The sequence below is a fragment of the Protomyctophum parallelum genome (genome assembly GCF_964188405.1).
Source record: "Protomyctophum parallelum genome assembly, chromosome: 5".
Taxonomy (NCBI): Eukaryota; Metazoa; Chordata; class Actinopteri; order Myctophiformes; family Myctophidae; genus Protomyctophum; species Protomyctophum parallelum.
This window is the reverse complement of record NC_139702.1, coordinates 53432510-53453598: the sequence shown is the minus strand read 5'-3', so window position 1 is coordinate 53453598 and position 21089 is coordinate 53432510. Positions and strand designations below refer to the sequence as shown.

The following is a 21089-nucleotide window of genomic DNA, read 5'->3' as shown; positions in this document are numbered from 1 at the left end:
AGACCCCGAGATACTTGAACTCCTTCACCTGGGGTAATGCCTCATTCCCTACCCGGACTGCACAATCCACCGGTTTCCTGCTAAATTACAAACAACACGTTGTAAGTGATGGAAAAAGTATGATCATGAATAACAGTTTTGCAACTTAAGGGTTGGTCTTTTAAAACCTCAAACTTAATTAGATATACCATCAAGACTGGAACACTTGCTCAATAGCTGCAAGAAAATCTGGCTTAGACACGAACCAAAATTATTTTATCCCCACTTAACCAATGTTACCTTCTGTGGTCAAAATAATTGCCTTGTTGGAATGATACAGACACCACTTTTGGGAGTGCCATCTACCTGATGGAAAGTATTGTGCTTGATAGCAAAATGCAAGCCCTGGGGCAAATATATTTTGTTAGTGTCTGCATTTTTGTCTCCTTTGTCTTCATGCAAGATTAATGACATAATCTTTCTTTTTTTTAATGGTACAGCCGGAAAACATGACAAGTTTATGAGTGGTGCTGATATCAGTAGTTTATTGTATGTTAAGTTCAACACATTCAAAATGGAAAACTTAAAAAAAGAAGAAAATCTCCACCTGCAACAGCCCCCCCCCCCCCCCCCCCAACTAGAAACAAGTAGACGGTAAACACAGTAAATGGAGATAGCAACGAACTGTTAACAAACACCCGGTAAAGCCGAGATGGTTCATTCTATTTCCACTGGAGGGGGAAATAATATGGGACTGGAATGATACACAATGCGGATCCACTCTACTGCATATTCAACCACGGGGAAAAAAAGTTTACAGCTGTTTCCTCAAGGGACCTTTTTCATGTTTGGTTGGTGTGGATCACTGTAAAATATCAGTGAAAAACAAAAACTAAATATCTATATACTCACATTGGTTTTTAATGCCACTAAGATGTACACTATAGCCAGAAAGCATGATGGCACTTCTTCACTATATTCCTTTTAGCTGGCCACTTTTGCAAAGGTGACGGTGGTGATGGTGCAGTCATCTGACAAATTATTTTACAATTTTATTTTATTGAGGGAGGGGTGTGGATATTATAGGCACTGGTGAGACACCGTTTTAAGGGGAAAAGTGGTATTGCAGTCATAACACTATGCCAAAGGCAGGGGGCACCAAACACTAGCTTCTCCATTCTGATAGGATTTTACACATGAAAACATTTGTTTTACCTCAACTGAGTAAGACAGAGCAGCCAAATCTTTACCTTATGATGAATTGCACCATGTTTGTAAATTGATTTACAATACAGTATTTATTAACGGGGAACGGTCAAGATAAAAGCTACCTTTATCCATTTGTCTGAAGGTACAGTTGGACAGGTTGGGTGTCTGAAACCACTGCAGATTGTCCCAGAAATGTTGGAAATGGTTTAATACCCCCATACAAGGAAGACCTAATTAGTTTTTGTCAATAAACCAGCTACATTAGATATGCCTTCCTCTTTCAGTGCAAGAGAATCAAATAAAACAACCTTCACTCCCTAAAATGTGGTTAAGAAAAAACAAAACTAATTTTAGGTTATTAGAAGAGGATTATCCAACTAGTTATAGCGTTCATAGTAAGACTTGCCTTGAGGAGAAAAAGCAAATTGATATCTAGGGCGATGAATAATCAGCATGTGAAAATACAAATGGATAGAAAAGTTAAGTCATGTCAGGCTGAAGATAAAGCCAACCCACAGACATCAATACAAAACTTCTGCAGAGAAAACATGACAGTCTGACATTTGAGTCCAGCGATTAACCCATGTGCTAACTTGACTAAAGACTGAAAGTAATGGCTTATACAGGTGTCTAGATCCATGTCTGAATTACAAAATGCAATAGGTGTGTGCCGTTACATTGTCCACAATTTACTTTTCATCAAGAACCAAGTCTTAAACTGAACCCCACATTTGCCTGGGAAGCCATTATTTTGACAACCCCAAAGACTTCTTTATTTTCAGACAGTCATGGTTTTTAAATTAACCCTTCCCCCAGAGCAGTTCCTCAAAACACACCAAGAACTATGAGGCACCCATTGTCTACAAAAACCCAGACAGAGCAGACACTACAATATAAACAAATGTACAAAACTCACAGCAGATTATCTTAGGTAGTAGGTAGAACAGTAACGAAAGGGACGAAATGTGCATCAGAAACAAACAAAAGCAAAACACTTTAATCTTGTGAATACTGCAAGTTTCTCTGCTCCTAGTATAGACAAATTTCAAAATGAGCAGCCCCATTTAAGAGGCAAAAAGCAAAGCCCCAAACCTCAACCGTTTACAGCTAAGACTGGAGAAAGATGAAATAGAAGGCACCATCATGCTTTTTTTTAAATCAAGTTGGAGGCGGAAAAAATATATAAATTGTACACAGAAAACAGAACATACAGTAAACTATGATTTTTGCTGTACATTTATTATGTTACTTCGCTTTTTAAGACAGGGAAGGGGAGGGGTGGGAGGGGGGGTATGTTGCCGGCCCCCCGTTTTACGGTCTAGCTGGTAGGAAAAGCATGAAGAAAAAAAAACACCAACTTTGAATCGACAGAAGAAAAACGGAGTGAGCCACCATCACTGCCACCACTCTCCTATTGGTCAGCTTGGTTTCTGGATGATCCTTTTTATTTCCCCACAATTCGTTTGGTGAAGAGTCCAGGATTCTGAGATTTTTTTTATTTTATTTGATAAAAGGAGGAAAGAAAAATATATATAATCTGTTGAGATTTGCTTGTCTTGTTGTTTATCCAGCAATAATTGAAAGCATAGTTTTGGGTCAAAAAGTTGTGGAAACAGTACATTGGTCACAGCAGACAGGCTCTGCGCGAGCCAGCATGGGAGGCCTGCCCCATTTTACGTCGTATCGCTTTGAGACAACAAAACAAAAAGCAAAACAGTAAGGGTCGTCTCTCCAGCTGCGTTCCGAGCATGGATGTCAATGTAATACGACAGAAAGTACCCATTAGTGCATATTGATGAGTGCATTATGCAATTTTCTTTGAAGCAGTGTTCTTTCAAAAAGGAAACACAAAAAATAAAATAAAAAAAAGGCAAGCTTTTCCCCTCTGTCTCAAAACTGCACGAAAGTTGCACCGCGACCTCTTTTTTCCCCAACAGTAACGGGCAGAGAACTACCATAGAAAATGTGCAATAGAGGGACTTCGTGAAGTAGCGCACCCCTGTTAAGTCAAGGCAATATAATCTCTTCCAAATGCTGGGCTGTGTTGTTGTAGGTACAAGTCTTATCAGTCCCCTCCTAGTGTGGCAGAATACTCATGGTTGGTTTGCCTTTTTTCTCCTTCCTTTTCCACAAGTTTACAAATTAAATGTTTGTGACTTCTTGAGATACTGGAAAAAGGATGCTCAGCTCACAGCTAGTAAGCAAAACATGTAATTTTTGTTGTTTGCTTATTTTGTTTTTTGTCCGTTTCACATCAAAGAAATGGTTGACAGGCTGTGTCACATTCCAAAGCCAAAAGAGAAAAATAAAAACCACAAAACAAACAAATAAACAAAACAAATATATACGTTTATACATGTAGACTTTGTTTCGTTAACGAGAGCGGTCGAAGATGATGGAGAAGAGCATGGTGGTACTTCTTCCAAAAAACGCTGCTGGCTCTTTCCTCAGCGGCGCTGGGTAGCAAAGCGGCCCTCTCCTCCCTGACCACCGGCCCCCCTCCCAGAACCCATACCGGAAGGCTTGGGGGCCATGCCTCCCCGCATGGGTGGGCCCCTGCCGTCACGGTCGCGCATCATTCCACTTCCTCCCACAATGCCACGCGGGCCACCGGGACCTCGGTCGCTGCGCCTCATGTCTCGACGGTCATCGCCTCCACGAGTCTCTCGCTCGCGCACTGCCCTCGTCTTCTTCTCTTCCACATTTAGACGCACCTCGCCACGGAACATGATGGGCTGCAGGAGGAGTGGGGGTATATGGGATGAGGTTTACCAACAGGGTAAAGAAAGCAGGTGAGAAATACAAGAGTACCCACAACCCCAATCGGTTTCACCATCCACCTCAATCACCGGTTTGCACACAGGATATTTTGTTGTTAAGAGTTTGATTTGCACTTTTATTTCTTTATACAGATTATTCTTGTATTTTTTATTGTCAGGGACATGTCTCGATTCTAGGAGAGTAATTAAATTCCTTTACTAATTTATTTACTACAGTAGTGACATGACTGGAGGGGGGAGTTGTTTTAAACGCAAAAATCTAGAAAGATGCTTTTCTGTTTTTTTCACAGGTTAAGGAAAAACACCACAGCTTACAATTTATTTTAATTACGTTAGTCTGAATAAGGTTGAAGGTCGATGTTAATTAAGGTAATGAAAAGTTAATGATGAAGTTTGAGGTACGCCAGTCTCATCTTTTGAGGTACATATGTAGGTCTCATATGACACAATGAGTATGATCATGTCACCTCAGAAACATAGTTAGGGATGTTGGCTTACTCAGATCTGTCTCTGAACAGTTTATCTCAATGAGGAAGTAAAATTAAAAGAGGTGTAATTTTTTTTGCAATGTGTGCCACTAAACCGTCACCAAGTGATCATATCGAGTGGATAATGAAACGTCAGTGTACTTGCCCCCTCTACCTTGGCGCCCAGGATTCTCTGGACAGGGTCAGAGTCATCAAAGACCACAAAGCCAAAGTTGGGTAGCTTTCCTCCCACACCCTTGGTGTTGATCCTCAGCTCCACAACATTTCCATAGGCTGGAAGACAAATTAGACATGAACAATACCATCCTCCAAATTACAGCCAAATGTGTGTAATGTAAACATGTCTGAGGGTTCACACTCACCAATCTACCGTGAAGAAATTAAGTAATGGGTCTATGTGGACTTGATTTTTTATATATATTTCAAATTATCAAATTAATCAATATGAAGAGAAGACTTGCCGGTTACGATTTAGCACAGGTGCATTGGCAGCAACAAGGCAGTAGACGTGGAAGGAGACACCTGCACATTGCCACTTGCTGGTTCAAGTGCATTTATTAGTAAAGCATAGTTATATGCTCTATTAGTAAAGCATAGTTACATGCTCCATGCTTTATTAGTAAAGCATAGTTATATGCTCCATGCTTTATTAGTAAAGCATAGTTATATGCTCCATGCTTTATTAGTAAAGCATAGTTATATGCTCTATGCTTTACTAATAAATGCTCTTGAACCAGCAAGTGGCAATGTGCGGGTGTCCCTCCTTCCACAAAGTAATCAATGAAATTGATTATGAAAATGTATCTATTAAACTGCTGCACCCTTAGCGTGGGGTGGGAAATAGGGGACACTACTAAAATGTAATGTACAAACGTAAATGTATGTTTTTGGATTATTTTTTAAAGAATAGTGACAGGAAAAAGCCAGAGGTAACCACTGATTTCTTCCTTAGGCCTGAGAAGGTGGACGTACTCATGAAAAAGTCTTTGAGCTCGCTCTCGTCTATGTCGTGTGGGAGGTTGCCAACAAAAAGCTGGTGGCTGTCAGGGTAGCGGATGATCCGTCTGCTGTCCATCTCACTGGGTTCTGCATCTCCTCTGCCTGCATGGACACACAGACACACAACAACCACAACTCATCACAGATCTCACTGGGTTCTGCATCTCCTCTGCCTGCATGGACACACAACAACCACAACTCATCACAATCACCCATTCAGATTGCATAACAGGGTTATGGGTAAAATTATAAACCTTATAAATTAGCATCAATACCATCGTCAGAAAAAGGCGACCAAAAGGCGAGGTGAATGTAATTTCCCAATCTTTCGTAAATAGTGTTTGTATGCGTTTGCATTTGTTGATGCCATGTATTGTTGCATTTTCTTTATTGCTATGTTAGAAATGGGACCCAATGCATCCCTGTTTGGCACATTTCTGACTACTTACGTATTCAGTCAATCAAAAACAAGCATACTCCTGTTTTATTTTTTATTTTTTTTTCTCCTGTTGATGTTTTTATTTTATTGTTTGCTTTGTGCCTTTTAGGTCTTGCATATTCTAAAATAAAATAAAACAAGCACTCTTTAAAGACAATGGGCCTCATTCACAAAGCTTTAGTGAATGTTTCTCATTACAGACCGAAGTGTGATTCGTGATAGGCTGTGTAAAGCCTTAATTTGTCCTGAACAGAGGTATTATCACTGTCAGATAATGAATTCCACATGCGCATAAATCAAACGCACGGTCACGTGTAGATGATTAGCATTGTTCCAAGCCCCATTCTAGGAACATCCAACGTGCAAGTTCACTTGTCACAATTAACTGATTTGCTTTGCGTTGCAACGCCTTGACGCCTTAGATTGTGTGTGAATGAGGCCCATTGGGTATAAAATGTTACTTCTGTACTTTTCACTGCAATAAACAATCACTACTTCTAATACCTTAGCACCAATACAATTACTGATTGTGAACTAAATTGCACTATACAATCAACTGTCCTGCTACAGCTCAGCTCCTGGAATTTAAGTGAATGAAATTACCTTTGTTAACAAAGCTGAAGTGGGGTTTTCCTGTTTGTGACTCTGAGGATGGAACACCATCTGACAGTGACAAGAAACACAGTCAGTGTCAATATGGAACAACTTGGACGGTTTCAACACAGACAAAAAAAAGAATAAGATTAATGTGAAATAAACATTGATCATTTAAATCTGTAAATGCAAGGCAAATCACATACGTGACTAAAGATCCAGGATTATTAAGCAAAAAGCTGTATCAATCCCATCTATCCTACACCAGTTCTGATACAAATGGTCTTGCAAGTGTTTGTATTACTACAAGCATGTCTGGTATTTTACTATATGTAAAGATATGCACATCCCAGGTGCTGGGCCTCTCAAGTTCTTGAGAAAGTCATCTTATATTCGATCAGATTGGCGCAGAACAGGACAGGACACTGAGGCTTGGTTTCTACCTGGCCTGGGTCCCCGTGGTGCAAAGGCAGGTCTGTCACGTGTGCGCTGGTCCCGTGGTCCTCGTAGGGGTGCTGTCTGGGCCTCAGGCTTCGCCTCCACTCTGGGCTGTTATGGGGTCACAGTGAAGGAGGAAGAGATTTGTTTATTTGCACAATGGCAAAACAAAGAAGCACTGTGATAAAATAAAAAAAAAGACAAATGAAAGATAAATGTATTAGTAATGTTTTTGCTGCTGCCTGTGGTCTCTTCTTACATTTTGGTACACCAAGACATTTATTTTAGTAGTTTTCTATTTTTCAACAGGAACAAAATGTTTTAGTCATAATGACCCAATTGTTTGTCAAAATAATTTTATCCAGAGACAATTAGCAGCCAATAATACTTATTATTGGCCCAGGCCGTGGCGTAACGGTCTGGGCACCGGACTGGTAATCCAGTCGCAGTGTGCCGCGGGTTCGACTCCCGAACCCGACACGGCCTTTACTGCATGTCATCCCCCCATCTCTCTCCCGTTTCCTGTCAGCCTACTGTCTGTCCCTTCAAAAAATCAATAAAAGGCGTAAGCCGCAAAAAATATATATAATAATAATAATAATAATAATAATAATACTTATTATTGCATTATTGATTTATTCGTGACAAATTACCTGTGAGCTTGGAGCTTTGACAACATGGGGGGAGATTCCAGAGGAAGGTACTGTTCCACTGGGAGGAAGATTCTTACTGGTAACCGATGCCCAGGAGAAGGTCTGACATTTGATAGAAGAAAACGATCATTAGAATTAATCAGAAAATAAAAAGGTGCACACGTTAAGTTTAAGACTCACTACACACCTGAATTGAGAGACAAATCCTGTGTTTTCTAATTTGAACACAAATCTAATTGTTTGATATTAACCAATATCTGATATAAGTCTATGTACTGTACAGTGTTTCCTACAGGAATGTAAACTAGCTGTGGTGATGGCGGTAGCCACCATGTGAGCTGAGCCAACACAAATGAAAGCAAACAACAAATGTTTTATTTAAGTACTATAATAAAGCCTGATTCAATGTAATGCATTTATATTGTATATCGCTTCCTAAAATAAAATATAAATCAGATGTCATTTTATGACCAAAATAAACTAATACTACTACTACTACTACTACAGATAAGTGTTAGCCAGGGTGGAATCACACATGATTAATGTATGTGATCCAATTCAGATTACTGGTATGTGTGATTTGTCAAGAGCTACCGTAGATTTTAAAGTCTCAGTACATTCATATCTGACCGACTTTGCAATGCTGCTGTTCCTTTCCTCTGCTGTCAAACTTTCAACTGTTGATTCTCTTGCCTGCTTATAAACCTACTTTTATTCAAACTAACTTCCGTTTGTTTTCAGATCAGTTTTCTAGATCAGGACAGGATTCCTGGACTGCAGTGCAGGTTATCACATTATTATTGATCTATGCCTAGGGATGCACCGATCCGATACTCGTATCGGAGACTGGCGCCGATCCAGGCTAAAATTCTAGATCGGGTATCGGATCGGTGGCCGATCCATTATCCGATCCGATCCGATAATTATGTGTAATTACAGTATGAATACAACTCTACCTCTGTGACACAGCAGTGTAGTATTGACAGTATAACATGTGGAATGCAGCCAGGCTAGCCTGCGCACACATTAACCTGGTCTAATTGTTGCACAGTTATTTAATAAATAATTCAGTGCATTTATATCTGTGTTTGTTACATTTTGTTTTACAAAGATGGGAAAGTAATGTTTAAGTCAAGCCTTGATGTTGCCTTACACAAAATAATGATTCCAGACTCCACACAGTGAGGCATACAGCTTAATAGGTTATTACGTTTCTTTGTGGGGGGTATCGGATCGGTACTCTGTATCGGCAGATACTGGATCCCCATGTATCGAAATCGGTATCGAATGCCAAAAAGCCGGATCGGTGCATCCCTATCTATGCCTAGCTGCCACCTCTGGTACTCCTTTTCCCTGCTTATTATCCTTTCCAATAATGAGGACAATGAGAATACATCTCTCCTGGAGTGGAGAGATGGAAGTGACAACAGTATGAAGTGTGTCAGTTGGGTGAAGGTGGGGTAAGAGGACCCCCAGGGCTCCTTGCAGGAGTTCCAGGGAGTCTTAACCACTTTAACCCCATGTACCATGGCTATTTGAAAAAAGCCGATCTACAAGCTCACAATGTGATTTGCCTGAGCTTGTAGACCTGCTATTTTTCAAATATTGCAAAGAAAATATGGCAAAAAAACATTTTGTTGTACATCAATTTGGGGGTCCTTGACATGAAAATGTTTGAGAATCAGTATATATGCCACTCATGTGACAACCAGGTATGGTGACCACCGGAGAGACGGGTGACAGCCGGAATGTAGACGGCACCCGGGTGAGCATTATGGGTTAGCGCCCCAGTCTGTGTCCTCCGTGAGGAGGAAGCCCAACAACCCTCTGTGAGGCCTTTAGGAGGGCCATGCAAGCAGCAAGCGGAGCCGCAGCACCATTGCCCACCACTCCTGAATGAAGTGTCTGGAGTACTTCCAACGGATTGTGTGGCCCTGGTTCTCATTTATCAATGTAACCAGCATGACTACATGAACCGTCACACGACAGGGCTCGCGTGTGATCAGTCACATGACATCCTGCCAATCACAGCATAATTGTTGGACATTGATAAATGTTGATGAATATGGTTATGTTATACACTAGAGAGGCGACTCAGCCAAGGGGGGCCTCTGAAATTATGCCAATGTGTGACGTTGCCCCACCAATAATGTCTGTGTCGTTAGTCGTCAGACAATTTGCATACAGACGGCACACAAACCAATCATCTGTGTCCTCCTCACACAGACCTATTTGCATACAGACAGCAGCACACGAACCAATCATCTGGGCACTGTTGGCTATTGCCACCATAGACTCTCGTTCTACTTCGCTTGGAGAACAAGACCACTACGCCCCCGTACCCAAAACAGCTAGCGAAAATCAGCTAAAGCTAATGTCTTTAGAAGCATTAATATTTTAACTGTGCGGTAACCAGGATTTAGAATTAATTGCTCAAAGGTGTTCCAGGTCTAAATGGGTTAAAATGGAAATTTGAGAACTATTTGCATAAACCGCACACAGAAACGCACCCATACCGGACACAGACGCAGCGAAAGAAAAATCGCATGTCCAATGGAACAAACTAAAATGGGTCATAGCCAGGAGTCCGAAGAATTTCTGGGACAAAAACAAATAGTCATTTATATGACAATTAAGGTGTTTTTTTTTTCTCAATGTATTTTTATTGAGGCTCTGAGATTTCACATCTGTTCAAATCGCAAAGAACCACCCTTTTTGAGTGGTGCAACCACTCCTATACGGAGCTTTGTGTGTGTCTGGGTCTCTGGCTGTGTTCGAGCACGGAAATAGCGTCACTGTCACTCACACACACACATATACCCCGGTAGCTCCGTAAGGGAGTGGTTGCACCACTCAAAGAGAATAATAGTGACAAGACAAACGAGTACGCCACAGTCTGGAATGAAGGTGATTTGTGTAGCCAATATCGGCTAGGTGAATTAGTGCTCGTTAGCTGGAAATGTAGAGAGAAAAAAGCGTTGGATCAAGCGTTGCATCACCATAGTGAATTAGCAGCCTGGAAATTTAGACAGAAATCACTGAATCCAGTTTTCACCAGGAGCTTTGGTGGAGACAAGCACTAAGCCGTATTCCCTCATCGAGACAGCAATGAGACATCCGAGTTGCTGTCTCGATGACCCGTCTTGGGTGTTGCCATCCGCATGGGAGGCCAAGGGGAGTCCCGAGGTAAAAGGGCAACTCATGCACAGTAGTACCCGTCGCTGCGAGTACCAACCTTTGGCCTAGGGAGGTGTGTATATGGCCAAAATGCCTCCTCCGAGACCAAACAGTAGGGGCCATATAAATGTAAAGACCAGCCTTTTCAGGTAAATGGTGCCAACCGTGCCATATACATATATACACACACTAGGGCATTAACCAAACGTGATTTTTGATAGTAGACACGAATACCATAAAAATCGGTTAATAGTCGATTATTCGGCGGTAAAATATCATAATTTCTTTTCCATACAATCAAGCATTAAAAGTTTAAAACACCGTGTTCTGAAACGAACATGGAGTGAAGGGTTAACACAGCCAAGCACAGCCAGCGAAATGCATGCAGGCTGGCTTTGCAGCTGCCGTTCTGATTGGCCAAAATTCACAACAGCTGTTGTCAAAGTTACAAGTCTACACTGCCTCACTGATGGACGCCTTGTGAGCTTGTAGATCTGCTATTTTCGTAGTGAAAGACCTTTCTACGGAGCAGCATAGCGTACGTTACGTGGAAATGGAGTTATACAGGCACGGAGGAGAGGACAGCGCTGGTTGAAAAACGATGGGATGTTATTCATTCAATTCATACAAGCCTAAATGTTCACAACAAGTTACAACCACAGTTCCTTTGGTCTTTATAATGGTTATGATTTAGCTCTGGTCCATATAGCTTTAGAAGGAGCTAAGTTATTATTAAATGCTAGGCTTGCTAGCTAGCAGGCTAGAGTGATCACTTCACTCCGTTGCGACCATTATAACTCTATGATCGCGACATAGGCGCTGTTCGTTTTTAATAATGCCGCACGCCTGCACCTTTGTTAAGCATAAAGAAAGATAAATAAGAAAAAGAAACATGACATCATGGGCGGCAAGAGCTACTGTAGTGGGACTGTCACCAAACTGTGGATAATATTGGGCAGAGTGAGGAGGGACTGTGTCTTGAATGCTGCTACTGGAGCCCACACAAGTGGCGGTGACGGCAAAATCCACGTACAGTAGGCTTGTATATGATATGAAAACAATCAGCCAGGATGAATGGATTAGTACGTAGGTTGGAGAACTACTAACAAAACAAAAGAGCTCACAGCTGCTGTAGAAAAGCAAAAAAAAAAAAAAAAATCATAAAAGATATTAAAATCACACCCATGTGAAGTAAGTGGTGCAACTCCGTGTGGGGGTCCCGGGGGGGGGGGGGGGGTTCCAGACCCACAGGAACTCACCCAGGGTGCCGGCCCGATTCAGGCGAGCCGCCCGTGTCCGAAACGGTTGAGAAATGACAAAGTTACCGTGTGAGGGTCCCTCTACTGTACTGTACTGTACTGGCACACCCGAAATCACCATATATACAGTTAATATGTGCGTTAGGTTGCGCACAGGTGGTGAAAAACAACCATGCTGTTTTCGTGCTCAGACACACCCACACACACACACTTAAGGAAGTGGTTCAACCACTTAAAAATAATATTAGCGAATACTCGATTTACAGTGTCGACAACCGTTTTGCTAGTCGACTAATCCATTTTTATGTTAATGCCCCAATACACACACACACACACACACACACACACACACACACACACACACACACACACTCTAGGGGTTCAGCATCTTGCTCAAGGACACTTCGACACCAACTCTGGGGGATCCAGGGATCCAGGGATCAACATGGTACCATCACGGTTCCCATCCAGCTGCCCCAGGTTGGTGACGTGTAACTGAACATTCTAAAGTTTTTTTTTGCTTTTATATAAAAAAATATTTTACTTTATAACAAAATAAAATGTATATAATATATTACGAAAATATATCACTTGCACCACCTTTAACCAATCGAGACAAGAAAATACGCAGAGGACCACAATGGAAACAAGCCCCTATGGCTTTTTGTGTTATCCTTTTATCATTATAAACCGTACATCTGTACAAATACAAACTGTTAATAAAGTATTCAATCAATTAAAATTAAAATACATTGTTCTCACCTTGGGGGGCTCCTGGGTGTTGGGAGGAGACTCAACGGGAACAGGGGATGGGGCTTTCTCTTCCATCTCCTCCAGAACTTTGTCATCTACCTCCGACTTTATTTCTTCTACCTTGGGTTCTGGTTCAGGCTCTGGCTCGGGTTCTGGAGTCGGCTCTTCCATGGGCTCCTCAACTCCATTGCTGCAAAGGTACCAATCAATAGGGTTTTTCTCCAACACATCACATTAAAATGGAATTCACTTAAACTGATGATCTTATCTTATCTAGAGTGACATACAGTCAAGTAAGTAGGTAGGAGTGCAATGTCAAGCTGAAGGACACTTGGACAGGCTATGGATTGAGCGTCTACAGACCTACTGTACCACACAAATAACGAAATCTCAAAGAAACTGTAGACTGCAGAGCACTAGGCTATTGTGTATCCTGTGTGCGGAAATATGGCATTTCTTATCAATTCCCAACACTTATAGATTGATGGAGTATTGACTCTAGTACTACCAACCATGACATGCCCTGATCTGGGCATGTCATAATCGGTGGACATTACGCAAAAACAGTTGGTGAAAATAGGATATACAATAACTTGGTTTTCCACTCAATTGTCTTACAGTGTGTCCGAGTGCCTTTTTAGGTATGAAATCATTGTTTCATGTCATTTACAGAATTGAGTGAGCTTAGATTAGATGATGGGGTGCTTCCAAGCATAGATACAGTGAAAGGATAAATTACAGTTATAGAATATAGATCTGTGAACATACGTGACAGGGTGTGGTTCGTAGTAGGTGGTACTGTTGGGGCTTTCCTGAAGGGGTTCAGGTGATGGCTGCCTCTCCTCCTGCTCCTCCTCAACCTCCTCCTCAGATTCTAAGAAGGGAAACAACAGGGATAAAGGGATTCACGCACTGTGGTTTTTGTTTTTATTTTTGGTATTATCTTTTACTTCTTCATCTCTTTATGACAAGTTGCATTGACGTTTAACACTGTAAACTGTAAAATGTATGTAAATGTTTTGCTCCATTACCCTCATCAAGCTCAGCTTCAGAATCACCAAAAACCTCATCCTCGTAGCGGAAGATATCATTGTGGACATAGAACTTGTTTGCCACAGAACCCTGAGGAAAACATGGGAAAAAAACAATAATCACCAAAACAGAATAAGTTGCATTTTTCACAAATGATTCTGCTACTTTTTCCACATGTTGGGAAATGTTGCTGATAGCTTTTGGCATGTTTGTTCATTAAGGCCCAAGTTTTATAGGATAGCATTAAGCTAAATCATCTCAATTTAACTTTTGAAATAAGACAGCGATATAACATGCAACAAATGAATCCCCATCCACATATTTGAAGGTATGGTATGAAACCCATGACAAAAATGTGGACTTGCTCTCCATTCATAGAATACAGCCCTAGAAAGGCACTCAATGCACAGTTGCTACTCAGTAGCTAAAGTAGAATGTTATAAACTCACCACAAAAGGTTCGGAAACATAATTTTGGTCCATAATACCAATTGGTATTGTACGTTATAGCATTTTAATCGTTGATTAGTCACCTTTACAATGAGGTATAAGGATCGGGTGTTTGTGGAATGAGCAACACAGCTAAACGTGTGGCCAGCGCCTCCAGAGAATTTGCCAAAACTGCAAGTGGTTGGTATTCACTATTGCTTTGCGTTGTTTAGTACAGAGGTACCCATTAACCACTGGTACATGTACCTGTGCTGGTCCGCAGGAAGGGAATCCCAAGTTTTCCAGACCGTGAATCTATAACCGTTCGTCACTACTCACCAGGATCAATGATATGGTAAATGACAATGATAGAACACTATGTTGTGATATAATATAGCAGCAGGCAGGTTACTTGAGGTGATTCAACTGGCTTCCGGGTTTTGGTACGATGATATAAGACTGCCACGCCCCCCCCCAGCCCCCCCCCACGTTGGCTGACTTGCAACAAAACTTGGTTGAGGAATGGGATGCCATCCCATAGCAAAATGTGGCTAGGTTGGTGACCAGATGAGGAGGTGCCAATAGCCGGGGAGCCACAGGCCCAAAAGCTCAATGGTTAAGGATTAACATGTGATGTCATACTTTTTAGTTGTGTTTGTTCTATTCACTTGGCCATTAATGATCTTACATTTTAGATCGTTTTTTTGTAATAGTACAACATAAAAATGTGAGACTTTAGTCGTCACTGTGCAATACTTTTATACTGCACACATAAAATTGCTGATATTTGCGCCGCCCTTGTTGAAAACAATGCATTTCAAACTCCAGCTCGTCACACTCCAGGGATGCATGAACAGACTAGTGCTTGAGTGCTGTTTTCTGACCCCTCAAAAGGTGCAACTCTCTCAGCTATAAGGCTTTGGGATACGTCACACGGTTGGATCATGTGGCCGGAAAAAAATAAAATCACTGAGCCTGGCTTCTGGGTAATTGAGGCGCAATGCCAAGTCTATGCTATAAAATACAATACCAATTGGTATTATTCAAGTTGAGAAATAATGGACCAAAGTTAGGTTTCAGAACTTTTTGTGCAGTTTAGATGTACTGGGCATAAATGTGTGTAGCCCCTCCATTAATATGAACAAACAAAACATCATCCTTTTCTTACATATTTTGCGTTCAAGCATTTCTGATTTATTTAAAGTCAACTCGATGTGGGTGGCTTGAAAGATGCCCTCACCTCTGGAGCGAGGACAAAGGTCTGCATGAATTTCCTCATGGGCTGGCCGTTATTGGATAGCTCTCCGAGGACTTGAACCACCACTCCATCGCTCAGCGTGGCATGGGCGTCCACATGCCTGATCTTAGTATGGCATTCGCTGAACTGCAAGGACATAACCTTCTTGTGGATTTCCTGAGATATATGTTGAGACAGAAGAGTGTGTGAGTGTGTGCAGAAGAGACATCCGAATAATCAATTTCTTAATTTTGAAATTAAAAGTGTTTGCCAATACGAAAAAAAGAGAGGATCTAAGTCCATGGTGCCAAGTTCTGCCAACATGGAAGACAGGTGATACGGCTTGTGTGAGAGAATATTTATGACAGGGAGTAAAGCTAGTAGGCTGGACTTGGTACATTGATATTATGCTGCTGTCCCCACAAGGTTCAGGCAGGCCTATTTGATGTCCCTTAAATGTCCTGCTTTGTGTCCATCGTGACTCCCAATACGCTTATACAAAAGGTTTGTGCAAAGCAGTAGCACACAAAACACATGTTGAGCTGCTATCAGCTAGTGAAAAGAAGTCAAACAGCAATGAAACTGCAATTGAGAACAATGAGATCATCTAGAAAAAATGTGCTTGTTCTATCTGTAAATCTTCAATAGGGTTAATAACTCATCTATAAATACAAACAATAATAATGTTGGTGTGTAACCAATATCAGCTACTGTCCAACTTTCACACTCTACAGGAGTTTCACTTTCACTTTACCAGGCATTCAATTATGGCAAGAGGTGTTTTTGCATCCCAGCAAGCACGGTCAGGACCTGTACGAATTAGTGACATCTCTTTTGTGGCCAGATCAAGTCAAACCAAGACTGTCAGATCAGGCCCAGAATATCACCTGATTTCAACCAACATAAATTGTGCCCACTAAGATGGACATCCCTGGATGAATCAGAAAGAGTCCGATCGAGGCATATCATAACTAGTCAGATCTGGCCCAGAATAAGCTATATTATTTTAACTGGTGAAGACGTCCAGGTCCTGGAAATGACGTAAAGATCATCCCCATATGGGCTGTGATCTGGCCTAGTCCTGAATGTCACCGGAGGTCGGAGGATGTCATAACTTAATTTGGCTTGCTGGGATAGTATGGCCATTCTTGACTAAATGAATCCTCAGTAAACTAAATCATAGGATTTTGATATTTTTTACTAAATCAACATCTGTAAAATTGTGCTTGCCACACACACACACACACACACACACTTACCGCTTGCCCATATACTGCTTCTGCTAGCTTCCCATTAGGGTCAAGTCCCCCATGAACATAGGAAGAGCTCCGTCCATAGAACCTAGAACAAAACCAGAACATTTAGGCATACTGTACCAATGCCACAGATTTAGCGCAACTGTAAGTTGGTTAATTATTTGGCCGCCCGTTACACTATAATCAGTTAAACACATGTCATTGCACAACCAACATATTAGTAACTGTCATTTGAAACCTATATGTTCTCAGCAGTATCACCCAGTGTGACGTGAGGTCATGCTATTTTTGTATTTTTTATCATTTTGATGAGCTGTTGTCTAACACAATGATGATCTCACTAGGCAAACAAACTTAAACTATTAACATTTGTTAACTCTCAAGGTAAACCAAATAGTGCAAGACAACCGAGGATGTGTCACTATGTTGCAAATTAAACTGCGTCATTTTAGCTTATTAGTAACATAGCTCAGACTCAAGAGATTGCAAAACGTCTCCGTCATAAATATAACAATTCAGAATGAGAATAAACAAGAACCAGTTGACATTCCACTTGACTTCAAGAAAGTACTGTGTTGTGTTTACCTGTGCAGAAAGTCTGGTGCCTTGTTTAAGAGTGTGTAATACTGCCTCACAAACTCCCGCCCTACAAGCAGGGGACTTGGCTTCTCCATCACCATTTCTTTGGTAAACAATATTAAGTGCTGAAACAGAACAATGACAATCACTCAGTAACGATGCCAAACAAACACAGCCAATGCCATCATCATGCCAACTCGTCACAAAATAACAAATGTGGCAAAAACTCCACAGTGTAGTGCAGTTATTTTGTTTTGGCCATTTCCAATAGAGGCTGGTATGGTACGTATGGAATGGTTGTACACTGTACAGGACCTGGTCCAGGTAAGGGAAAAGCTCATCAGCTCATCCTCCATCTCAGCACATAAATGGGGTTCAATGTCAATTATTGTTCCAGTTATATTCCCGTGTCCCTTGTATACATTAGCATTAACCACTCCAAACATTCCATGTAAGGTTACTTAGGGTAACTACGTTTTGACAAGCAGTCATGTTACACACAGATTTGAGGCCAGTTATGCTGCTGGCAAATAACCACAGGATAAATAATAATTTAAATAATTCATCCAAGTCACATTTTTTGTTTTAAATGTACATCTAATGTTGTATCATCACACACGGAGCAGATAGCTAATCATTTTGCATACATCAGGCTATGGATTTGCTTGCCTTTGTCCCTCATTTGGCCCACATCAATCAGTGTAAAGCAGTCAAGTGATTTTCCTCTAGCTAGCTAGCAAAGCACCCACTACTACTGCGCCATCATGTTTATCCATTGTGACAAGGAGGACAAGCATCTACTACTAAGCAAAGCATCGGTCAAGCAGTGCAACAAAATAACAGTAATTTAATATAACATGATTAACATCAACGTTACATTTTAAATAAAGTTGGACGCCCCTTTATATTTAGGGGGACTGCATCGTGATGGACATAACTTTGGGCCTCCCACGGTTTGGCAACTACATTGATAACCTCGCGTCACCAGGCTTTCCACCTCCTACATTGATGTTTTGATTGTTACAGGACGTTTTGCACATCATTTGACAAGGTTATAAATAAGGACGGTTATGAAATGTTTGATCGGGAACGGACTTGACCCATTAATTATCGCGATATTATCACTAATTGACGGGATCAGTTGGTGATGATCGTTAAACATAAACGGTGAGCTATATAGACGATCTACAAGCTCACAACGCGTCGCAGCTGTGGGCTTGTACATCGGCTGTTTTCGGTGCGCGACACCCGCGCGCAACCAAGTATAAAATCAGCGGTTAGCTTCGACGTTATTTTCAACTGGAAAAACACATTTCAGTTGAAAATGCGTCCATTGTTTTCGCTCGCGCGACGAAGCACACATTAATGCCAATGCAGCTAGATTAAAAGAGGCTATCGGGTTAGCCGACCGGCTGCTATCAGCCTAGCCAGCGGCGGCACTGACAGACATTCAGTGAACTGAACACCGGTGACGGTGAGGAGGAAGCGCTGCTGACGGTTAGCTGTTGCTAACTTGTGGCGTCGTTGTTTTTCGGTCACACACGTTCAGCTCAGTTTGACGTTAGGTTAAAGCATAGACAAACACCGACGTTACTTATTTATGAACATGCGTGGACAAATGTCGCCACGGTCTTTTACATAGCCGAGAATATCGCATTCGAGTGCTATATTGTTTGCAGTCAAGTCACAAATCCTTGGCTTTCACTCTGATGATGTGATCCCGGTCAAACAATGCAGTGCACCTTATGCACCACGGAGGCCCAGGCGCTGTGTTTACCAACAACTAGAAACCATTTTATAATAATCTGACGCGTAAACGAGTGGCCGGTTATCGGTCAATTACACCGTAGACAGGACATGAGATTATTACACCTATAAAACCCTAACGCTAAACATCATTGAAACACTGAGGCTAACCAGCTAACGTTAGCATGTGTGAAACAAAGGAACCCATTAAACGTTGCCGATCTGCTTGACACCCGTCATTAAACTGTAACAGCCAGTTTACTTGGTCAAGGTTATTAGTCAAACTAACTCCATAACAGATGTAGAAGTATAAGCCGCTGCTGTCTGTCTGTACAACGAATCTCAGTCCAGATCAGACAAAGCACTGGCTAGCATGCTAAAGAAAAAAAACTAGCATAGCGTCAATTAGCTTGACGTCTCTAAGCTAACTAGCTAGTTGAGGTAGCCAACTTACCTTTTGAAAGACCTATCTAATTAGACGGAATACTTTAGAAAATAAATAACGAATTGAACAGGTCGTTTCTGAAATACAAAGTATTCCAGGTTATGAAATATGATATTTCCCACCGTCCACTGTCTTGAGACTTTATGATCTCTGGCTGTATCAGAAATTAAAGTGATGGCTTCAATTTATTGTTTTACCCCTGCAGTCTGGGGAAGGGAACCCCCGTCACCGCGGCTCAGCCAATGGAATGTTTACACTGGACAACATACACGATGACGTCGAAGAATTAAGTCTGATTTCCCGCCCGCCTCTAGCCTTCTAAAATACTGATTTTTATGACGTCATGGGCATGGCAGGAAGAATTATACCTTTTTATTATACACATCACATAGATTTATGTATTAAGTTCTGACAAATACTATCTCTATGCATTTGCATACGTGATACATCTTAATATCTCACAATTCTGTGTAGACCATGTCAGTGGAATGAATTGTTGCTAGGGAACAAGAACAGCCTGGGTCAAATTTTATTTCCTGTGTCAGCTACTGATATAAACAAACATTGCAACAGAAGACATTCTTCTGGAATAGACGCCATGGTTCTTGCATTAGTTAAAAAAACAAAAAAACAACATTTGAAATCTTGAGAGACAAGTGAGTAGACAAAAATGAGAGGACCAATGAAGATTAAAAGTGGTGAAGTGGTCCTTTAATCCTTAAAGGGGAATACCACTCATTTTCAACATTTTACTACATTAATATACCTTAGAGCTGTTGTGTGGAAATAATAAAGAAGCCCCCATTCTGTGTTTCCTAGAACTGGAGGTATGAAAATAATCATTAACATTGTGAATCACATCTTGATGACATCATCGTCGCGAGAGCATTTCTGGGGGTCCCCAGCCAAAAACGTTGAGATCCCCCGGGTTAGAGGACTAGGCTGATTAAATGGTGCATTTATATTGCACCTTTATCTAAGGCACTTTACATTGTGCTTCATCACCCATTCACACACATATTATACACAGATTGGTGGAGGAAACCATCCAAGGCACCAACCTGCTCATTTGGAGCCCGGGATCAAACTTGGACCTTCCGGTTCTACAAGTGGCCACTCTACCCGCCACGGTCTTCAGCTTGAGATAGATTACCATGCTGGCCTCCCGGAGACTTCATAACAAAACCAGGGGAAAAGGATGAGTCACTTTTTGGAACTTGAATGATCCTTGCTGATTTGGCTGTCACAACGTTTTGGGAAAACCCTTGTCTCAAAGTTGCACCGTTTGCAATTAGCCAACTCACATTCACATCCTTCCCTGAAACAACCCTAGGTGGAATATAGCGTAGCTTTCCCTGTGCCAAGAGAGACTGGAGAGATGTGGAGTCTGCCACATGACCATTGTGAGTACGAGTACCACCGCCATTTGATGCTGCTTGTGTGCCCTCAGTGTTTACTCTCATGTCTGAAAACTTGACAGCGGAGTACATTATGCCCCCAGCTGTGTCATACAACACAGGAAAAACATAATATTGTGCACCAGCAGGCCAAAGTCGGTGCTGCTCTTCATCAGGAGGTGTGGGGGTCAGAGAGGCTCT

At 41.5% G+C, this 21089-nt stretch overlaps 1 protein-coding gene across 2 annotated transcripts; it reads right to left on the bottom strand.

Moving 5' to 3' along the window:
* Nucleotides 1-1262: 1262 nt before the first annotated feature.
* On the bottom strand, nt 1263-19702 carry g3bp2a (G3BP stress granule assembly factor 2a). 2 transcript variants are annotated; one of them, XM_083766089.1, is made up of 13 exons: nt 19501-19702; nt 17307-17425; nt 16725-16806; nt 15469-15642; nt 13800-13890; nt 13537-13642; nt 12778-12958; nt 7580-7681; nt 6932-7037; nt 6498-6557; nt 5429-5557; nt 4602-4729; nt 1263-3923 (listed from the first exon to the last, which is right to left on the bottom strand). In XM_083766089.1, the coding sequence occupies exons 2-13, from the start codon at nt 17399-17401 to the stop codon at nt 3636-3638; spliced, it is 1542 nt and encodes a 513-aa protein (XP_083622215.1). In that variant the 5' UTR covers nt 17402-17425; nt 19501-19702; the 3' UTR covers nt 1263-3635. The 2 variants fall into 2 exon arrangements, with proteins under 2 accessions (XP_083622215.1, XP_083622216.1); XM_083766090.1 differs by having other exon boundaries at nt 4611-4729.
* Nucleotides 19703-21089: the final 1387 nt, after the last annotated feature.

Bases quoted from the DNA above. Each gene is read 5' to 3' on its own strand.
- g3bp2a (XM_083766089.1), bottom strand. From the start codon at position 17,401: ATGGTGATGGAGAAGCCAAGTCCCCTGCTTGTAGGGCGGGAGTTTGTG. The intron at 13,643-13,799 runs GTAATGGAGCAA...TTCCCTTCTTAG, and splicing joins TGAAGCTGAGCTTGATGAGG to AATCTGAGGAGGAGGTTGAG. The intron at 4,730-5,428 runs GTACGTCCACCT...TTTGTCTTCCAG, and splicing joins GCTCAAAGACTTTTTCATGA to CCTATGGAAATGTTGTGGAG.